We start from the raw sequence: 21,314 nt of genomic DNA on the forward strand, positions 1-21,314 counted from the left end.
CTTCTAGAATATATTCTTGATCAACTTTTCCATACTTTTTCACTCATTATTGCTCTATTTTTCCACATATCTGTGCTGTGAACAGTTCCGTTGTCTTGTCCAGTCTGTCTGACAGTGTGCAAGTGTTTAGGAGAAAGGGGATATAGCTTAGTCCTTTTGCTTGGCTTAGTTGATAACCATTCTATCTACTTTTAAATCACAAGCATTTTTCTAATAAGCAAGTTTTTATTGTGTTTACTGAGGAAACTTATTCAAAGTCTCTTTTGTTCTAGCTATCAGTGTTAGCAATGATAAAAAAAAGGCTTTTGTGATTATATGAACATTTATATTTTTGGTACTGCTCATGGAGAAGTGGGCTGGATTTTCAGTGAAATTCATCCATCAGAGTCAAAACACAATGCAGAGGTCACTGACATGTTCTCGGTTTTCTTGGTTGACTGATGCTTCCATGCATACTCAAAAATGGCTTCAGTTTTGTGTCTGTTTTGACATGTAGGTATGTGGAAAGTAAGGAGCATTGCCAGATAAATTGTAGTTGGTTTGACTTGCAATTCAACTGCAAAATCCTTGGATATAAACGCGGGGATGGGTTTGACATTAATCTTTCTCCTTCTTTCCTAGAAGCTAAGAAGAAAGGAAGATTGTGCGGTCTAAAGACATAGACTAATCAGAATTGGTACCATGACCAGGCACTAAGAAAAAGTTACGTCGTCTTAAGCTCATTATTGACCATTTTTAGAAATCAAAGATGATAAGAGGGCATTTACAGAACTAACTAACAGTAAACAAAGAGCATTACAAATTCATTGACAGAGAAGATGATTCTGATGAAAACTCTAACCATAACTTAAAATTCAGCAAGAAAACATTACTCCTGTAGAGACCCTCCAAAAGTTGAGGAAATGGACATGGAGGCATTCTTTATGTCATTTGATAAAGCAAATAAAAAAAGTGGTCGGTGGAACACTGAACAATACACATGCAGAGCAGGTTGACAGGTACAGAACATGAGATCTATACATCACTGTCAGAAGAGATTTCAATGGACTGTCGAAAATGCTTTTCTAAGTGCATCTCAGTCAGTTTCTGAATCACACAGGCAAATATTCTCTGCAACTGACAGCAAAGCAATCTCATTGACAAGAAATGAAGGGATTGGTTGTGAAGTCATCTCATTCTACCCTTTTAGTTTGAACTCTTGATCAACTGGAAGTTTCCTATTTTTCCACTGATAATTACTCTATAAAACTCTGTTGTTCTGTATCATCTGTCTGTGAGAATGCATGTGTTTAAGATTAGGGGGATATAGTTTAGGTTCGCTTGCATAGTAGCTTAATTGATGACGAGTCTTGACACATTTAAACCAAAGTTCATTTCCAACAAACAAGTTTTTGAGTTTACTGAGGAAACCATAGTGGAAGTCTTTTCTATTCTAGATAACAGTGATAAAGAGAAACAAATTGTTTTTTTTTGTGATTAAACAGTTTTAATTTTAGTACAAATTGAGGAGAAGCAGGACTTAATTTTTAGTGCACTACTTCTGTCAGAGTTGTAACATGATGAGAGATCACTGATATATTCCAAATTAATTTGTGGCTCCATTAGGATCTGTGGTGAAAAGAGGCTATAGCCAGATGAATAGTAGTTGGTTTGACTTGTAGTTCAACTGCCCTATTCTTGGGGATAAAGATTGGGGTGGGGGTGGTTGAGATCAAGCCTTTCCCTTCTTGTCTAAAAAAAAGACACCAACACAGTACATAGTCCTAGTACACAGACTAATCAGAATCAGTAACAACAACAGACACTAAGAAAGATGACTGTCTTTATTGACCAGTTTCAAAGGATTTCATGGTTATTTGAGGGTGTTCATGGCACTAATAAGCATTATTGTGGTTCTGTTTGCCGAGCTGGGAATTTGTCTTGCAAACGTTTCGTCCCCTATCTAGGTGACATCCTCAGTGCTTGGGAGCCTCCTGTGAAGCGCTTCTGTGCTGTTTCCTCCGGCATTTATAGTGGCCTGTCTCTGCCACTTCCGGTTGTCAGTTCGATCTGTCCACTGTAGTGGCCGGTATATTGGGTCCAGATCGATGTGTTTGTTGATAGAGTCTGTGGATGAGTGCCATGCCTCTAGGAATTCCCTGGCTGTTCTCTGTTTGGCTTGCCCTATAATGGTAGTGTTGTCCCAGTCGAATTCATGTTGCTTGGCGTCTGTGTGTGTGGCTACTAAGGATAGCTGGTCGTGTCGTTTCAGCTATCCTTAGTAGCCACACACACAGATGACAAGCAACATGAACTCGACTGGGACAACACTACCATTATAGGCAAGCCAAACAGAGAACAGCCAGGGAATTCCTAGAGGCATGGCACTCATCCACAGACTCTATCAACAAACACATCGACCTGGACCCAATATACCGGCCACTACAGTGGACAGATCGAACTGACAACCGGAAGCGGCAGAGACAGGCCACTATAAATGCCGGAGGAAACAGCACAGAAGCGCTTCACAGGAGGCTCCCAAGCACTGAGGATGTCACCTAGACAGGGGACGAAACGTTTGCAAGACAAGTTCCCAGCTCGGCGAACAGAACCACAACAACGAGCACCCGAGCTACAAATCTTCTACCAAACTTTGAACTAATAAGCATTACAGGTTGAGGATTCTAGAACTACAGGGCACGGTCTGAGAATTAACTAGGGCCAGACCATTTGGGAAAGATGTTACGATGTACTTCTATACAGGATGGTAGATGTTTGGAACTCTCTTCCACAAATGGCAGTGGATATGGGATCAGTAGCAAAAGTTTAATGGATATTGGCCAAGGGCAGGTATATGCAGTTAAGCCACAAATAGCCATGATCTCACTGAATGGTGGAACAGGACCGAGAGACTGAATGGCCTAATCCTGATCCTATGTTCCTAAAATTATGTGAAATTCATTGTAATCATTAGAGTCATAGAGAGGTACAGCATGGAAACAGACCCTTCGGTCCAACCCGTCCACACCGACCAGATATCCTAATCCAATCTAGTCCCACCTGGCCCATATTCCTCCAAACCCTTCCTATTCATATATCCATCCAAATGCCTCTTAAATGTTGCAATTGTACCAGCCTCCACCACTTCCTCTGGCAGCTCATTCCATACACATACCACCTCTGCGTGAAAAAGTTGCCCCTTAGGTCTCCTTTATATCTTTCCCATCTCAACCTAAACCTATGCCCTCTAGTTCTAGACTCCCCGATCCCAGGGAAGAGACTTTGTCTATTTATCCTATCCATGTCCTTCATAATTTCGTAAACTTCTATAAGGTCACCCCTCAGCCTCCGACGCTCCAGGGAAAACAGCCCCAGCCTGTACAGTCTCTCCCTATAGCTCAAATCCTCCAACTCTGGCAACATCCTTGTAAATCTTTTCTGAACCCTTTCAAGGTTCACAACATCTTTCCGATAGGAAGGAGACCAGAATTGCACGCAACATTCGAACAGTGGCCTAACCAATGTCCTGTACAGCCGCAACATGACCTCCCAACTCCTGTACTCCGTACTCTGACCAATAAAGGAAAGCAAACCAAACGCCTTTTTCACTATCCTATCTACCTGCGATTCCACTTTCAAGGAGCTATGAACCTGCACTCCAAGGTCTCCTTGTTCAGCAACACTCCCTAGGACCTTACCATTAACTGTATAAGTCCTGCTAAGATTTGCTTTCCCAAAATGCAGTGCCTTGCATTTATCTGAATTAAACTCCATCTGCCACTTCTCAGCCCTTGCTTTGTTCATTTACAGTGCAGCAAAAAATAAATAAATGACTCTATAAAGAGATTTAGGTTGTTTAATTGGCAGATAGAAGTAGTGCAGGGTTGGTCACATGTGAACTTATCTTATTTAGTTTATGCAATGAGGGGCTTCCATTGTTAACCCTTCAATTTACACTGTTATACAACTAAATATTGGACAGTAATGATAAATTTGTACTGTTGAGCTAGGGGTTACAGTTTAAGGTACAGGCTATGCCATTTAGGACTGAGATGAGGAGAAATTTCTTCACCCAGAATAGTGAGCCTGTGGAATTTTCTGCCACAAAAATGATTGAAGCCAAAACATTGGATGGCTTTCAAGAAGGAGATAGATATAGTTATTAGGGTTAAAGGATCAAAGAGTATGGGGAGAATGTTGGAACGGGATACTGAATTGGATGATCAGTTGTGATCATACTGACTGGCAGTGCAGGCTTGAAGGGCCATTCATGGTCCTATTTTAAATGCATCTATTTTGTAAGGAATATGGGATCGAGTACAGGAGAGACTTTTTAAAAGAATTCTAAGGATATAGGCATCATTGGCATTGGCAGTATTTATTGCCTTTCCGCAGTTCCCCACTTGTCTTCTTCACTTGTTGAGTCCATCCTGTGAAGACGCTTTTTGCAATTATTTTAACCCAATGGAGTGCCTTGCAGGGAGAATTCAAAGGGCAATTAAAAGTCAACCGTAGTGGCATGGAAAGGAGTCCCATATAAATTCAGACCGGGTAAGGAGGCTTTCTTTGAATAATATAAGTTCATCTGCTGGCTTTATAGTGATAATCCAACATTTCATTCAGCTTTTCATTACCAATCTTTCAGTTCAACTTCTCAAATGCTGTGATGGGATTTCAACTGGTATTCTCTGGGTCTGTCCTAGATTCCGGATTACTTGTTCAGGATCATTATCGTAACCATTGATAATGAACTAAGGAAATATCTAGTGCAGATTTAAAATTTGATTACCATATGAGATAATTTGGAGTTTGAACCATGATTCTCTCAATCTAAGCCATACTTGGGAAAGGAGACAAAGCTAACAAAAAGAGTTAAGCTTTCTTCTTTATACTGTGTGTCATGACACATCTTGACAGGTTGATTTTTAAAAAAACCCTATCCATACTAGTATCATGTATATAGATCTTTTGTGTAGTACCTTATTTTATGTCTTTTCAAAATCAATGCCCTAGTTTCCCTTTTATTTACCCAATTAACTATAACCTCAAAATTCTCAAATAAAATTGTCAAAGAATTTCCCTTTCGTAGAGCTTTTTTGATTTTGAATTGATTTTCTAAGTGCGTTGTTAGGATTTTCTTAATTGCACTTTCCAAATGACTGATGACAGGCTAATGATATGGAATAAATTCTCTGTTTTCTCCTTTTGTCCTTTCTTGAATGGCAAAATTGCATTTGCAACCTCACTCTCTGCCAGTGCATTTTTGATCTCAGCACAGAATCAAGTCACAGAGTTATACCAATTCATCCATGGCGATCAGACATCCTAAATTAAACTAGTCCCATATCAATATAATCCCTTCCGATTCATGTATCCATGCTGATGCCTTTTAAATGTTGTAATTGTAACAGCCACCAATCTTCCTCTGTCAGCTTATTCCATACTCGCACCATCCTTTGCACGAAAATGTTGCCCCTTAGGGTCCTTTTAAATCTTTCCTTTCTCACCTTAAGCCTATGCTCTCTAGTTTTGGACTCCCCTACCCTTAGAAAAAGACTTTGGCAATTTAGCACATTGATGCCCTCATGATTTTATAAACCTCTATATAAGGTCACCCCCTCAGCATCTGATGCTCCAGGGAAAAAAAAATCGCCAGCTTATTCAGCCACTCCTGTAGCTCAAACCTCTGAGCCCAGCAAAATCTTTGTAGATCTTTTCTGCACTCTTTCAATATCTTTCCTAAAGCAGGGAGACCAGAATTGAGACAGTATTCCAAAAGTGGCCTAACCAATGTCCTGTATAGCTGCAACATGACATCCCAACTCCTATACTCAGTGCAAGTGTACCAAATGCCTTCTTCTCTATCCTGTCTACCTGTGACTTCACATTTAACAAACTATGAACTTGCACCCCAAGATCTCTTTGTTCAGCAACACTCCCCAGGACCTTGCCATTAAACGAAGATTTGCCTTACCAAAAAGCAACACCTTACATTTATCAAAATTAAACTCCATCTGCTATTCCTCAGCTCATCTGATCAAGGTCCTGTTGTACTCTGAGTTAACCTTCTTCACTGTCCACTACATCACCAATTTTGGTGTTATCTGCAAATTTACTAACCATTCCTCCTACATTCAAATCAAAATCATTTGTATAAATCAGCTATCTCTTTTAGAATTCTAGAGCGTAGACCATAGGAATATATTGGATTTTAGTTGCTTAAGTTTTTTTCATTTGCTGATAATTACCTTACGTTCTTCAATCTTTTCAGAGCGAATGGTTATCCACAATCTCTGTTTTGTAATTTATGTTTTGACTTTTTAATGTTTCTGCTACTTGCCCATTCCCCATGACTTCTCCTGCACCTGTGCCTACAGGACTAGCGTTAGCTTTTATAAAACATAAGAAGCCAAAGTGAAACTAAAGTACTTAGAAGTTATTTTGTTTACAATTTATTTTCTTCCCTTTTTAAATCAGTATTTTGGCAGTCTTTGCTTATTTCTAAATGTCTCCTAATTTTCAGGCTAACTGCTATTCTTTGCCACATTATAATAAGCCATTTATTTTAATTTAATGCTATCATTAACTTCCTTGTTAATATTATAAATACAGAATCCTACAGTGCAGAAATAGGCCATTTGGCCCACTGAGTTTGCACGGATCCTCTGAACAGCATCTCACTGAGATCCAACCCCCCACGTTTGCCCCATAATGCCGCATGGTTAATCCAACTAGCCTACACATCCCTGAACACGCCCACTCTTCTGACAATACAGGTGGAGTGCAGTGATGGTGCTCCAGTGTTATCACTGAAAGGATTAATTAAACCTGACAAATTTAAATTGCCAGTTTACATTAGAAAGATAGATAAAGAAACTTATTTTTAAAATTGAACATAAAAAGTAATGGCGGGTAAAGTATATTTAAATGTACTTCGTACTGCCATTATTTCCGTTCCAGCAATCTAATGTGGTGCCTCCTCTGGTGTTATTTTTTTGTTGAAAGTTTGTTAGTAATTGAATAAATGTGTCGTTTTTGGAATCCAAGTCAGTGAAATCCAGAAATATTATGTCCTAAGAAAGTAATGTGGAAAATAACAAAAAGTGCTATTTCATCCTTGTTACTCACCAAATGATCCCTTATAGCTTGCACAGGAGCTATTTTTGCTATACTCTAAGCTTGAATTTATTACATCAGGCTTTTCATAAAACAAGTGTATTTTAAATATTTAGTCCAGAATGATGAAAGGCTTTGATTTAACTATATTGATTAATATGAATGAGAATGAGATAGTTTCAGCAAACTTGTGTATTTCTCCACTTTTTGTGCAATTTAGATGTTTGGCAAAATGAATTGCTGGATACTGTGAATTACACTGCACCACGGAAAATGGTTCAGCAACAAATATTTGAAAAACAGAAATACATTCTTCCCTTTCAATTGTTACAAATTTCATATCAATTTTGAAATGAGTTGAAACTACTAATCAAACTCTCACGCAGATCTGTGAAGCAGAACGTCCAGATAGAGATCATGACTGCTTGGAAATAAAAGATCCACTTGTCCCATCAGAAATCATTTGAAACTCTCCCAAAGTTCACAATAAAATGTACTTTTCTTGCTCTTCGCAAGCTAACACTGGTTATTTGCTCTTTGTGTTTTCAAATGCTTGGGAGTCCCTGTATTAGCTGCAGTAAATTTAGTTTAATTACAGTTTTGACAAGTATGCATCCATGAGAAAATGCCCAACTGGCTATTTCCCAGCAGGGTAAACATTATTATACAGATTATATTTTGTGATGAGCAGAATGAGAAATATTGCTGTTCACTCACTTCGTAGGCCAGTGGCGCTGGGGCTGAGTGAGGCACGTGGGGGTAGAGTGCAGTGGTATGGTGGAGTGGTGCTAAATAAGATGTCATTTGGCAGTGCCTGTTCAAGCACTGAACTTCGGGAGCTGTTGTACGAAGAGCCTCGCCGATTACTGCATATGCTTTCATCAGAGAGCGTGCGATACAGAGACTTCCTTGGTGATAAGTTCCCAGAAACAGAAATCTGCACAATATAGGAAAAGGGAAGACAGCAGCATTAAACACAACCTACATATTCAAACTGAATGTTGCAAAACAATGGCATCCAAACATGGGGTTCCGAGTGTCAAAACAGTGCTGCATAATTTTGATTATTTTAAAAGCTATTTTGCATAAAATCCTACAATGTCGTACAGCAAGTCTGATGCTCGATTCTTCATTGACTAATATGGCAGAAAATGCTGACTTCAAGACATGGCTTGCCCAAGTTAAGGATCAGCTTGTCTCACTCTCATCTTAAAAGCAGAAGGCTTTGGGTTTATAGCCTAATTGAGAGCCAGGAATATGTAATGCTAGCTAATTCGTATTGCCAACGTGAATTGTGAGCCTGTGGAATTAATAACTGAAACAGAGACCATGTCAACATTTAAGGATAGCTTAGAAATGCAATGGAAGGAGAATAAAGAGAGGTGGAACAGGGCAGCTTCATCTGATTAGGACTTTTGATGCGGAGAATAAACATCAGCATGGTCTGGCTCTGTACTGTAATCGCTATGTCATTCAATGAATAAGCCTTATAATACATCAGGCATTAAAGTTGGTGAGGAGTCCGGATGCTGCAATTACCAATTAAGCCCACCAGGAACTGTTCATGACATTGGACTGAAAGCAAAGCTGATTATATTGTTTTGTTATGAACCCATTCATCTATGTACTGCAGTTAACATTTACAAAGTGGGCTTTTTAAGCTTATACAGAACCAGGAAAAATGTTAAGTTTACTCCCCTTTCCTACAACATTTTGGCTTTGTAATCATTTAAAAATTAATTAATCTTTAACACTTTCAATCTCTTGAAAAAGATAGTCTTCCTGAAATGTTAACTTTATTTTATTCTCCACATAGATGTTGCCTGACTTCCTCAATGTTTCCAAAATATTCAGTTCTCATTTCTTTTCCAGCTTATTGGGTTATGCCTCTCCCAAAACTTCCAGATGTTTACAGGTTAAGAACCAGCAAAATTCATTTTGTAGGTATCCTATGGTGGCTATACATAGCATGGATGTAATGCATCACATCATTTAAATAGAACAGTCAGCCTTGAAGTTCCTGTACGATATATGAAGAGTATAGTAATCTCTGACAACATCAAAAATTTGGAGGGAAATGGGGTGAACCAGTGAAGAAAGATGGTTGATATGTGCCAATTGACAAACTAAATGCATATCCTGAGAAATCCTCAGCATAATATCTTAGAGCAGATTTTGAGTACATAATTTTACATTACACACTTAGTAAAAATCAAATAAGACTTTTAAAGTCTAGTGACAGTGATGGCTCCCAGGAAAATATGAGGGCAGCAGTCCTGGCAGTCTTTATTAAAGATCATGCTTAGCCCTACTTGATTTTAATATAAAATGACTTTATTTTAATATAATGCCTTTCAAAATTGATTAACAGAATGTGATGTGCAGCCTTATTTCGATAATGAAGCAAAGAATTTGGAGCAGAAAGTAAAGCTGCATTAGTGCAGGCTGATGGCAATTCTAAAGATTCCCATTTTATGCCTCTATCTCCTGACAGGATCTAATCTTTCCTCCTCAGAAGCCAAGTAGCTTCTCTCATCAACAATCACTGGCTAATGAAATCTGTATTTCAATGAAGCTCTTATCTCCTTCTCTCAGCAACTTCTGCCCAGACTTAAATGCCACCCCCCACCAAATGACTAGGGGGCATGGTGGCTCAGTGGTTAGCACTGCAGCCACACAGCACCAGGTACCCAAGGTTCAATTCCAGTCTTGGCTGACTCTGTGTGTGGAGTTTGCTCATTCTCCCCATGTCTGTATGGGTTTCCACTGGTTGCTCTGGTTTCCTTCCACAGTCCAAAGATGTCCAGGTGAGGTAGATTGGCCTTGCTAAATTACCCACACAGTCCAGGGATGTATAGGTTAGGTGGATTCACCATGGGGAATGCAGGGTAATAGGGTAGGAGGTGGGATGCTCTTCAGAGGGATGGTGTAGTCTCAATGGGCCAAAAGGCCTGTTCCACACTGTAGGAATTCTATAATTTGATATGATATCACTCTATATCCCACATCTTTGCCTTTGATCATGGCATTGCACAGGTCAGTGGTATCTGAGACTGTCAGCCTGCCATGCAAAGCAGCTCATCGCTTGCTTTTTCACAAAGCCAGATTGGATAGCTTTTTCGATCTCTACTTGCTGCTGGGAACTCTAATTTTATTCTGCCTGTGAATGTTCTGAGAACTCAGCTCAAACTAGCAATGTATTGCTATTGTGTACAGGTATTGCTGGCATATCAGAGTTATAAAGTAGACCTCTTATTTATAAAGGAAAGCCATGGGTATTTCTTTCAATGTGAACAAATCTAACAGACAGTGTAACTTGGAAAATTTCAGCACAAGACCTGGGCTATGTTGGAGAACAACAACATTGGAAATTGGTTGGTAATTAAATGAGAAACGAGAAAAGTTATTAAGTTTTCTGCCTTTCTTTTACAATCTTGTCATTTGCGAGTCTCCTTAAGTGCTAACAGAGTCACAGTACAATTAAAGTTTAGAGACTACAAAATGTGACAATGCAGTTGATTACCTAAAGTTCTGTATCATAAATCACTTGAGCCCCATTTGGATAGTTTGGATGATTCATTACAACAACAAGTTTATCATGGAATCTACTCTTTGTCAGGAGCTTCTTTTTACTGACAACAGAAATGTAATCACACTTACCAAAAGGTGTTCCTGCCCTGGTTTTAGATAATTGAGAATCTAGATACAGCATAATGCTGTGGATGAATAAACTATTAATCAATCAACATATAGGAGGCTATTTAAATATTTACCCAAATTATTGACTACAATTCCATTTAAGGCTCTTTCCCAACATTCCTTTTATATTTTAAAATAATTATTCAATTTGAACCTCCACAGCCACATGGTAAAATCCTCCGAATAGAAAGGAGGAAAGTAATATTTCCCAAGTTGTCCTTTTGTTGTGTTACTGTTAACAGTTTGGTTCTCCTGTTATCAATTTGCTAACCAGGAGATACTAACTTTCATCTGTAGCTGCTTAAGACCTTTCACAATTTTGAATATGGCTATTAGACCTTCATGACTTCCCTCAAACCTGTTAAAAACTAAGTACAATAATAATATAACCACAATTATTCATTGCATTCAGGGATAATTCTGAAATTAATATTTCAAGGTCATAGCATTCTCACCAAAATCCAAATTAAAACATTGACTAAATGGAACAATATTAATGGTAGGATTCAAATCAGAAACAAGATTTTACTTGTTCCAATCTATGAAAACATTTATTTCACAAGATCACTTTTCCACACTACATACAAATTAGAGTTGAGGGGCATGATTTGTTTTTCAAGTTAAACCACTCAATGTCTTTGGAACAGGTACATAGTTAATGGCTGTGCATGAAATATCATGCTATATTTTATTCTATTCTGAATTCCTCCCCCCATTTCCTAAAACTCACTTCCTCCATACTGGCCACTAGAACATCACCCGGTTGATAATTCTTCATTTGTGAGTCAGAACAATAAATATCACCAGGCTGTCTAGCAATGTAAACAGAAGAACAAACAAACTTGCATTTACATGGTAATGCCTACAACTTCAGGATTCACCAAAAAAGTGGTTTATAGTAAATAAAAATAAACTCACACGTTTTATTAAGTTAAATGAACTGTTGTCAAGGGGAAAGGTGTGATACTTTTGCAATGTAGAAATGTAGTAGTTAAATTTATACAAAGAAATGTTCCACAACTAACAAAAAAAACAGATCGTCTGTTAGTGGGCGGCACAGTGGCACAGTGGTGAGCACTGTTGCCTCAGAGCAACAGAGACCCGGATTCAATTCCCGCCTCAGGCGACTGACTGTGTGGAGTTTGCACATTCTCCCAGTGTCTGCGTGGGTTTCTTCCGGGTGCTCTGGTTTCCTCCCACAGTCCAAAAAATGTGCAGGTTAGGCGAATTGGCCATGCTAAATTGCTCGTAGTGTTAGGTGAAGGGGTAAATGTAGGGGAATGGGCCTGGGTGGGTTATGCTTCAGCAGGTCAGTGTGGACTTGTTGGGCCGAAGGGCCTGTTTCCACACTGTAAGTAATCTAATCTAATCTAAAAAAAAGGAAGCAGATTGAGGTGACAAACCATAGAAGGGTATTCAAGGCTGAGTAACTAAGCAGCGTAAGACACAGTCACCAATATTGGGGTGAGTAATCCTCAAAACACTAAAATTAGGGAAGCACAAATACCACAGAGGGTTAAGAGAATAAAGGATATTGCAAAGATAGAGAAGGATAAGATCTTGTAGAGAAACAAAAAAACAAGGAATTTAGAGCGAAGACACTAGTTTCCAAATAAGCAATGTAGGTCAGTAAGCACAGGGACAATAGATGAATAGGATTTTGTGTTCATTAAGACTTGGACAATTGAACTTTGGATAACCTCAAGTTTATTGAGGATAGAGAGTAGGAGACCTGACAGGAACATATTGGAATAGTCAAGTTTAGAGATAACAATAGCATGAATGAGGAATTCAGCAGCACATGAGCTTAGATATGGGTGAAATCAAGTGATGAGACAGACATGAAAATAAGTAGTCTTAAGAGATATATGATTGAAAACTCCTCTCTGGATCAAATATAACATCAAGATCATGAACAGACCCTGGGTCAGTGTCAAAATACTGTCAGGAAGGGAGATGGAGTCAGTATCTAGACAATAGCATTTGGAGTATGGATCAAAAATAATGACCACAATCTTTCTAATATTTATTTGGAGAATATTTCTGTTTGTCTCATACTAGGTGTTCAGCCTGATAATTTAGCAGCAGTGCTGAAGTCAAGTGTAGTGATGGCGAAATAGGAGTGTCATCATTCTACAAATGAAAATTGAGACTGTGCTTCTGGTTTGTATCACTGAGGGATAGCATAGCGATGACAATAGGAGGGTACCAAAGATAAATCCTCAAGACATACCAGAAGTAACAACACAGGAGTGGAAAATAGTTCTGTGAGATCTTTGTATCCACCTGATGGGCTAGAAGGGTTTAGTATTTGCAAGACTACACTTTTGACAATGCAGCACTCCGTAAATTCTGAAATGGAGCATCAGTCTACAGATTGTGCCCAAGACTTTGGAGCGGACCTTCAACTCACAACTTTGACTCAGCTTACGGAGCTACCCACTGAACCTGACTGAAATAATGTGATGGCCATCCTCATCCTGTCTACAAACCATGAGATGGTTCACTACGATGTGACACTCTTCTGAAAGAAAAAGAATCTGCAATGATTTGCATCACGTATGTATCTCCCATTTGCATGTTACTTGGATTTTTAATTCTTTTGGTACTTACTGAATGAACAGAGATGTATATCTTGTAGAACGATCAACTCACTGGACTGTTTTTGGAACAAAGTCAGGAGCTGGACAAGGCTGTGAGTAATGATCTTCTGACTCACACAACAGATAGGCAAAAGTGAGGACTGCAGATGCTGGAAACCAGAGTCTAGATTAGAGTGGTGCTGGAAAAGCACAGCAGGTCAGGCAGCATCCGAGGAGCAAGAAAATCAACGCTTTGGGCAAAAGCCCTTCATCAGGAATGGTGGCAGGGAGCCTCCAGGGTGGATAGATAAATGGGAAGGGGGGTGGGGGGAGTGGAGAAGGTAGCCAAGAGTACAATAGGTGAATGGGGTGGGGATGGAGGTGATAGGTCAAAGGGGAGGGTGGAGCGGATAGGTGGGAAGGGAGATTGGCAAGTAGGACAGGTCATGGGGACGGTGCTGAGCTGGAAGTTAGGAACTGGGGTGAGGTTGGGAGAGGGGAAATGAGGAAACTGGTGAAGTCCACATTGATGCCCTGGGGTTGAAATGTTCCGAGGCGGAACATGAGGCGTTCTTCCTCCGGGCGTCAGGTGGTGAGGGAGCGATGGTGGAGGTGGTCCAGGACCTACATGTCCTCGGCAGAGTAGGAGAGGGAGTTGAAATGTTCGGCCTTGGGGTGGTGGGGTTGATTGGTGCAGGTGTCCCTGAGATGTTCCCTAATGTGCTCTGCGAGGAAGCGTCCGGTCTCCCCAATGTAGAGGAGACTGCATCGGGAGCAACGGATACAATAAATGACATTGGTGGATGTGCAGGTGAAACTTTGATGGATGTGGAAGGCTCCTTTGGGGCCTTGGGATGGAGGTGATGGAGGAGGTGTGAGCGCAGGTTTTGCAATTCCTGTGACGGCAGGGGAAGGTGCCAGTACGGGAGGGTGGGTTGTTGGGGGGCATGGACCTGACCAGGTAGTCATGGAGGGAACGGTCTTTGCGGAAAGTGGAGGGGAGGGAAATATATCTTGGTAGTGGGGTCCGTTTGGAGGTGGTGGAAATGTTGGCAGATGATGCGGTTTATGCAAAGGTTGGTAGGGTGGAAGGTGAGGACCAGGGGGGTTCTGTCCTTGTTACAGTTGGAGGGGTGGGATTTGAGGGCGGAGGTGCGGGATGTGGATGAGATGCATTGGAGGGCATCTTCGACCACGTGGGAAGGGAAATTGTGGTCTCTAAAGAAGGAGGCCATTTGATGTGTTCTGTGGAACTGATCCTCCTGGGAGCAGATACGGCGGAAGTGGAGGAATTGGGAAAACGGGATGGCATTTTTGCAGGAGGTAGGGTGGGAAGAGATGTACAACAGATATCTCATCTCTGTTCCTGGATTGCTGTGCAACCACTGCACAGCATGACTTTGTGTTGAAAAGTGTATCAAGCTTTATCCAAAATTATCACAATGAGAAAAACTGACTACGAATAAAACCAATAAATGAAATAATGCAGAATGTTACAACTGGCCCATATGATACCAGTTTGCAGTTTTGTATAAAACAAAACTGAATTTATAGCACTGTAATATAGTAAAATATTCCAAGGCATATCATGGAGTGTTTTCAAACAATTTCCTTCAGAATCACAGAAGGAACAGTAGGAAAGGTGAGGTAGGTTTTAAGGAGCATCTTAAAGGAGAGAGATGCAGAGAAGAGGAAAGGTTTAAGGACAGAATTCAGAGCCTGGAACTGCAGGCATGGCTGCTATTGAAGAAGTGATTAAAACCAAGGATTTAAAGAGGCGAGATTTGGAGTTGTATAGAGATCGCTGATCATTCTTCACAAAAAGCATTTCAGAATTCACAATAAATGTTGCTGTAATATAATTTATATTTGTCAAGCTGGTTGCCTCATTAAATATATATTTAATGATTCTTGTTAGTAAGCTCAGTTAACAAGCTATCTGTCATGTACCAACTTAAAATCAACTTTTTCAAACATATATGGAATCAGACACAGTATCATTCACAGGTAGTGGGTAGGATGGATGAAATAAACAGCTTGTCCCCTTACGCAAGTTCTCTAAAATAGCATCTTTATTGTTGTTTCTGAGTTTAGGCTAAAAGAAAGAACAGCAGAATGGTCATGGCCATAACGTCAAAAATATATTTAACTAAACATCTTAAATTTCTCAAGATTTGGATTAAGAAAGAAGAACAAACTTGTATTTAGACAGCATCTTCTACACCTTTTGCACATTACAGAATCAATATCGAGCAGAAAGAGGCCATTCGACTCATCAAGCCTGCACCAGTTCTGTTTTCCAGTTCCAATCTCCTGCCTTTTCCCGACATCACTATTTCTATCCAAATAAACACTACCCAACTACCTACTTGAATGTCTCAACTGAACCTGCCTCCACTATTTTTCCAGGCAGTGCATTCCATACCCTAATTACTCAGTGTGTGAAAAGATTTTTTCCTTGCACCACACTTGTTTCTTTAGCTTTAAATCTATTTCCTCTGTTCTTTTTCCTTATCAGAGTGGGACCAGCTTCTCCCTATTTACTATGTCCAACCTGCTCGTGATTTTGAAAACTTCTATTCTATCAACTCTCAGTCTCCTTCTCTGCCTGGAGAACAATCCCAACTTCTTCAATCTACACTCATAACGGAACTTTCTCATTCCTGAAACCATGCTTTTTCATCGATCCTACACTCTCCCCAATGCAGGCACCTGCAAAAATCTGCAAAACACAGACCCAGGTCCCTCTGTTTCAGCACACCCTTGAGAACCATATTCTCCATTTTATATTGTCTTTCAATGTTATTCTGACCAAAGTACATCACTTCACAATTCTCTGCATTGAACCTCATCTGCCAAATATCTGCTGATTCCACCAACTTATCAATGTCCTTTTGGAGCTAGAAAATGCATTATAGTCACAAAGTATTTCTGAAGTATAGTCACTGTTGTAAGAGTTAGATTTTGTACTCTCCCTCAGAATTCAAGGGTTTTTAAACTTCTGGCCTTCCCACTACCTCCACCTGATCTTGACTTGTATAAATTTTATAGTGGATGGTGGCGATGTTGGGTATATTCTTGGCTCTATTAACGGCCATTCAATGGCCTCCTGACTCCTGCATTAGTTAATGAGAAGGAGCAACTCCCACCTCATAAATAGCCCTGCAGCTATAATTGCATGGTTTCATGCTGGACATATTTAAGTCCACTGTGCCCATCAGAAACCTTCTCCCAAAGATCTTTCTTCCCTCTTCATCCCACTAAATTCCCTACCAGCCTCTCAAACATGGACCCCATTTCTATGAACTGGGCCAATATAGTTATGGCTGCAATAAGGGAATCATAGCCATTAATTTGTTGCAAACAGTTAATTACCATAATCGGCACTGTGACAATGACCAGATAATCTGTTTTATGATGTTGACTGAGGGATAAATATTGGCTCAGACACTAGAAAAACTATCTTGTTCTTCAAAACAGTGCAATGGGATATATCCCCACCTGTAATTCTGGCTTAATGTAACATCTGAAAGATGGCTCCTTTGGCATTGCAGCACTTCTTAGAACATGAAGATTCAGAACTAGGAGCAGGAGTAGGAAATTCAACTCCTTAAGCCTGCTCCGCCAATTGATATAATCAATATGGAACAAGTTAGAGGAAACATATAATACCATCAACTATATCCTGACAGGCATAAAATTCACAAAAGAGGAGAACGACAACGGATTCCCATTCCTAGGCAAGACCGTTGAATGTACAGTTAACGGAAAGTTTCAAACCAGCTTCCACAGAAAAACAACACACACAGACTAAATACTTAACTTCAGAAGCAATCACCCCAACACCCACAAACGAAGCTGCAGTAAGACATTATTTCAATGAGCTACATTACACTACAGCACCCAAGAACTACAAAAAGCAGAAGAAAAATATCTATACAACATTTTCAAGGAAGACGGGTACCCAATAAACACAGTCCACCGATTCTTCAGAAACAAACCCAAACCGGCAGACATAAAGCCACCAAAAACTGTAGCTACATTACCTTACATCAAAGACACATCAGAAATGACTTCCAGACTACTCAGACCCCTTGGCATGGTAGCCCACAAACCTACCAACACACTTAAGTAGTGACTAATGAACCTAAAGGATCCAATAGATATTACCAGCAAAACTAACGTCACTTACTAGATACCATACAAGAACTGTTAAAAAAAAACTACATGGGACAAACTAGCAGGAAACTTGCTACCAGGGTACATGAACACCAACTGGCCACCAAAAGACACGACCCACTCTCACTAGTTTCCATACACATAGACAAAGAAGGACACTGCTTTGACTGGGACAATATACACATTCGAGGACAGGCGAAACAAAGACACGCATGAGAATTCTTAGAGACATGGCATTCTAAGTAGACCTCCCATCAATAAACACATCAACTTAGATCCCATCTACCTACCCTTGAAAAAAAACTGGAAATGACATCACCCTCCTTAAGAAACCAAGACCTATAAATAGAAAGGTGGGACATACCGAAAGCACTCACCAAAGACTCTCACTGATTATGTTACCCAGTATGGTGACGAAATGTCTGAAAACAAACCTTCAAGCTCAGCTAGCTAACTTACAGATTTATCATCAATCTGAGCTATAAATCTTCTCAAAAATCACTAACTAATCTCATCTTGGACTCAACTTTACTTTCTTGCCTGTTCTTCATCACCCTTCTATCCATTACTGATTAAAAACCTGTCTACCTTCTCCTTGCCTTTACTTCCTCAATGCACCATCATCATCCACCACACTCTAGATAGTGAATTCCACAGATTCATGACCCTTTGAGAGAAGTAATTTCTCCTCATCTCTCTTTTCAATCTGCTACCCCTGATCTTCCTTTTATTTGTTCATTCACAGCATGAGGCAGCATTTATTGCCCATCCCTAATTGCCCAGAGGGTAGTTAAGAGTCAACCACATTGCTGTGTGTCTGTAATAACATGTCGACCAGATCAGTAAGGATGGCAATTCCCTTCCCTAAAGGACATTAGTGAATCAGCAAAGGATTCATGGTCATTATTAAACTTTTAAATTCCAGACTTTTTAAAAATTGAATTCAAATTCCACCATCTGCCATGGCAGGCTTTGAACATCAGAACATCATCTGGGTCTCTGGATTAACAGTCTAGCGATAATACCACTAGGCCATCACTTCCCCACACATTATCTTAAAACTATGACCTCTTGTTCTAGATTGCCCCAAATAAGGAAACATCCTTTCTACGTCCACTCTGTCAATCAGTACAACTTAGGTCTCCTCCCATTCTTCTAAACTCCACAAAGTATAGGCCTGACTGCTCAATCTTTCTTCATAAGATAAACTTCTCATCTCTGGAATCAATCTAGTGAATCTTCCCTGGACGGCTTCCAATACAACTACATCCGTTCTCAAGTAAGGGGACCAAAATTGTATGCAATACTCCAGGTGCCTTTGCACTAACACCTTCTCCAGTTGTATTCTATTCCTTTAGCAATAAATGCCAAACTTCCATTTGCCTCCCTTATTACTTGCTCTACCTCCATTCTCATTTTCTGCAATTCATATATGAGGACACCCAGATCCCTCTGGTCTGAAGCACTCTGAAATTTCTGTCCATTTAGACACTAATTCTAATCCTCCAACCAAGATATCAACATCAAACTTCATCTGTCAAATTTTGGCCCATTCACCTAAGCTATCTGCATCAACTTGTAAGTTTAGTATTTCTTCAATGCAAATTACTTTCCTACCGATTTTAATGCCACCTGCAAATTTGACGATAGTACTTTCTATCCCCACTATTAGTAACACAGAGGAGCATCAGTCTTGAATGTTGTGCTCAAGTCTGGAGTGGGACTTGAAAATACAACCTTCTTTCTCAATAAGCATTGAAATTCATTGACATCCATCAATAAGAAATAACAAAACAATTTCTTTATCAACATCCAACAGTTAAATTGTGGAAGAATGTGAGGAATAAATCTGCTGTCTATTGGTAAAATGAATGATCCTTGAAACGTTACTCAGTGTATTGCTATTTTTAAGATGCATTAGAAACTGAAAAGAATAAGATAGAATACCTTCAATATAGATAGTACGAATAGTATCAAAATACATAGATTAAGTAATGTTAAAAAAAAGTCAACTTCAATCTAATGTTCAGAGTGTGGTGCTGGAAAAGCACAGCAGGACACGCAACAGGGCTTTCCTGATGAAGGGCTTATGCCTGAAATGTTGATTCTCCTGCTCCTCGGATGCTGCCTGACCTGCTGTGCTTTTCCAGCACTACACTCTCAACTCTGATCTCTAACATCTTCAGTCCTCACTTTCTCCTAACTTCAATTCAATGAATGATGATGGAGGAATTCACAGAGTTGGTCTGATGACAGTACCTGCAGTCTGGAGATTACAATGCTGGCAACTGGCAAAAAAATTGTACGAGGGACAGAGGAGGGTGAAGCGTGAAAAGGAAACATGATTGACAAGAGGGTATAATCTCAAGACAAGGACTACTTAAGAGAGAACAATTATGCAGCACTGCACCTGGATAACAGAATGAAAATACAAGTGATATCTGATGCTTACCTAGTCATTGCATTTGAATAACCAAGATATAAAATGAATTCAGGAAAAGAAGCTGTGTGAATTCAGATATCATTTGGAGCTTAAAATCAGTGCAGGCAAGAAAGCAGTAATGGCTCCCTATTGTGCTGAGCAATCTGTTTCTATAAATTATATCATGAGCTTCACTTTCTGGAAAACATTTAAAATTAAACAATTTTCTTTATTTAAAAATAAAAATGATCTATACAAAAGAATGAAAAATGAAAAAAAAAATTTCCATTGGAATTTTTATTGCAGTTTTTTTGGACTTTTCACAGAAATATGCTGAATTTTTTGCAATATGTTCAAACCTGATCATCTACTTCAAATTGCGTATTTATTGTAGAAAATACGAAATGAGTAATGAGAAATTAAAACAGCTTAATATTTAGGTGAGGATGTGAAGAGAAGGCAAGGTTGTTGCCCTTTACATATAATTGCATTTCGAGGTTGTTAGAGGTTGAATAGACACAGTCATTAACTTGAATGTAAATGGTACAAGCTACATGATCAAGCTATTAAGTTGTGTCCACTGAATATAACAACTATGATAATTCCCAAATGTTTACTTCACATCTCAAAATGCAGGCACAGTATGGTTAATGATTCAGCAGCTTTTTTTGGTCACCCCTTTTATAATGATGTCCCTTGTGTGTTTCAGTTCTTGCTATAGAAGATATTGTTAAGGTGCAGTTTAGAGATGGTGCTCAAAATAGTTCTACGAAACAAAACGCAGAATTGTTCTCGGCTGGAACCGAACTATTGAAGCCTATCCAAGCAGCTGCTCCTGAGTGCCGTCGGAAATAACTGATATATATTGTGAACTATTGACTTGTATACTCAATAGCTATGATAACTAGGTATCAGCTGTGGCGTAACAGTAACACTATTCCCTCTGAATTGGAAGCTTTGGTTTCAAGACCCAGCTGGAGAAAAAAATACACAATTTAGGCTGTCCTGGGTGAAAGTTATTCTTCAACCAAAACCTTAATTGCTATCAGTTCATTATCTCACTGCTGTTTATGCTGTGTACACATTGGCTGCTGCATTCCTGACATTACAACAATGAATATACTTGGCAAATACTACATTGGATATAAATTGTTTTAGAATCCAAAATTTTGAAAAGCACTACATAAATCTGTGAAATGCTGCTTTAGATAGACTGGAGGAAATCTGAAGTGATCTCAATGATCAAGGGGAAGAAAATCAGTCTTTGGGAATTATACGCTTGTTCATGAGCTGATAGTTTTACGGAAGATTCAGAAATCCATTATGAAGTATGCAAA

The 21,314-nt window shown here is 39.4% G+C and overlaps 1 protein-coding gene across 10 annotated transcripts in view; it reads right to left on the reverse strand.

The window, feature by feature from the left end:
* Positions 1 to 21,314, reverse strand: part of sipa1l2 (signal induced proliferation associated 1 like 2) — a 682,609-nt gene that overhangs the window by 82,005 nt on the left and 579,290 nt on the right. For all 10 annotated transcript variants that reach the window (XM_072559738.1, XM_072559717.1, XM_072559727.1 and 7 more), the window contains one exon: positions 7,813 to 8,032. In XM_072559738.1, coding sequence (XP_072415839.1) covers positions 7,813 to 8,032 — 220 coding nt within the window. The remainder of the gene's footprint in view (positions 1 to 7,812; positions 8,033 to 21,314) is intronic.

This window comes from Chiloscyllium punctatum, chromosome 3 (genome assembly GCF_047496795.1).
Source record: "Chiloscyllium punctatum isolate Juve2018m chromosome 3, sChiPun1.3, whole genome shotgun sequence".
Taxonomy (NCBI): domain Eukaryota; kingdom Metazoa; phylum Chordata; class Chondrichthyes; order Orectolobiformes; family Hemiscylliidae; genus Chiloscyllium; species Chiloscyllium punctatum.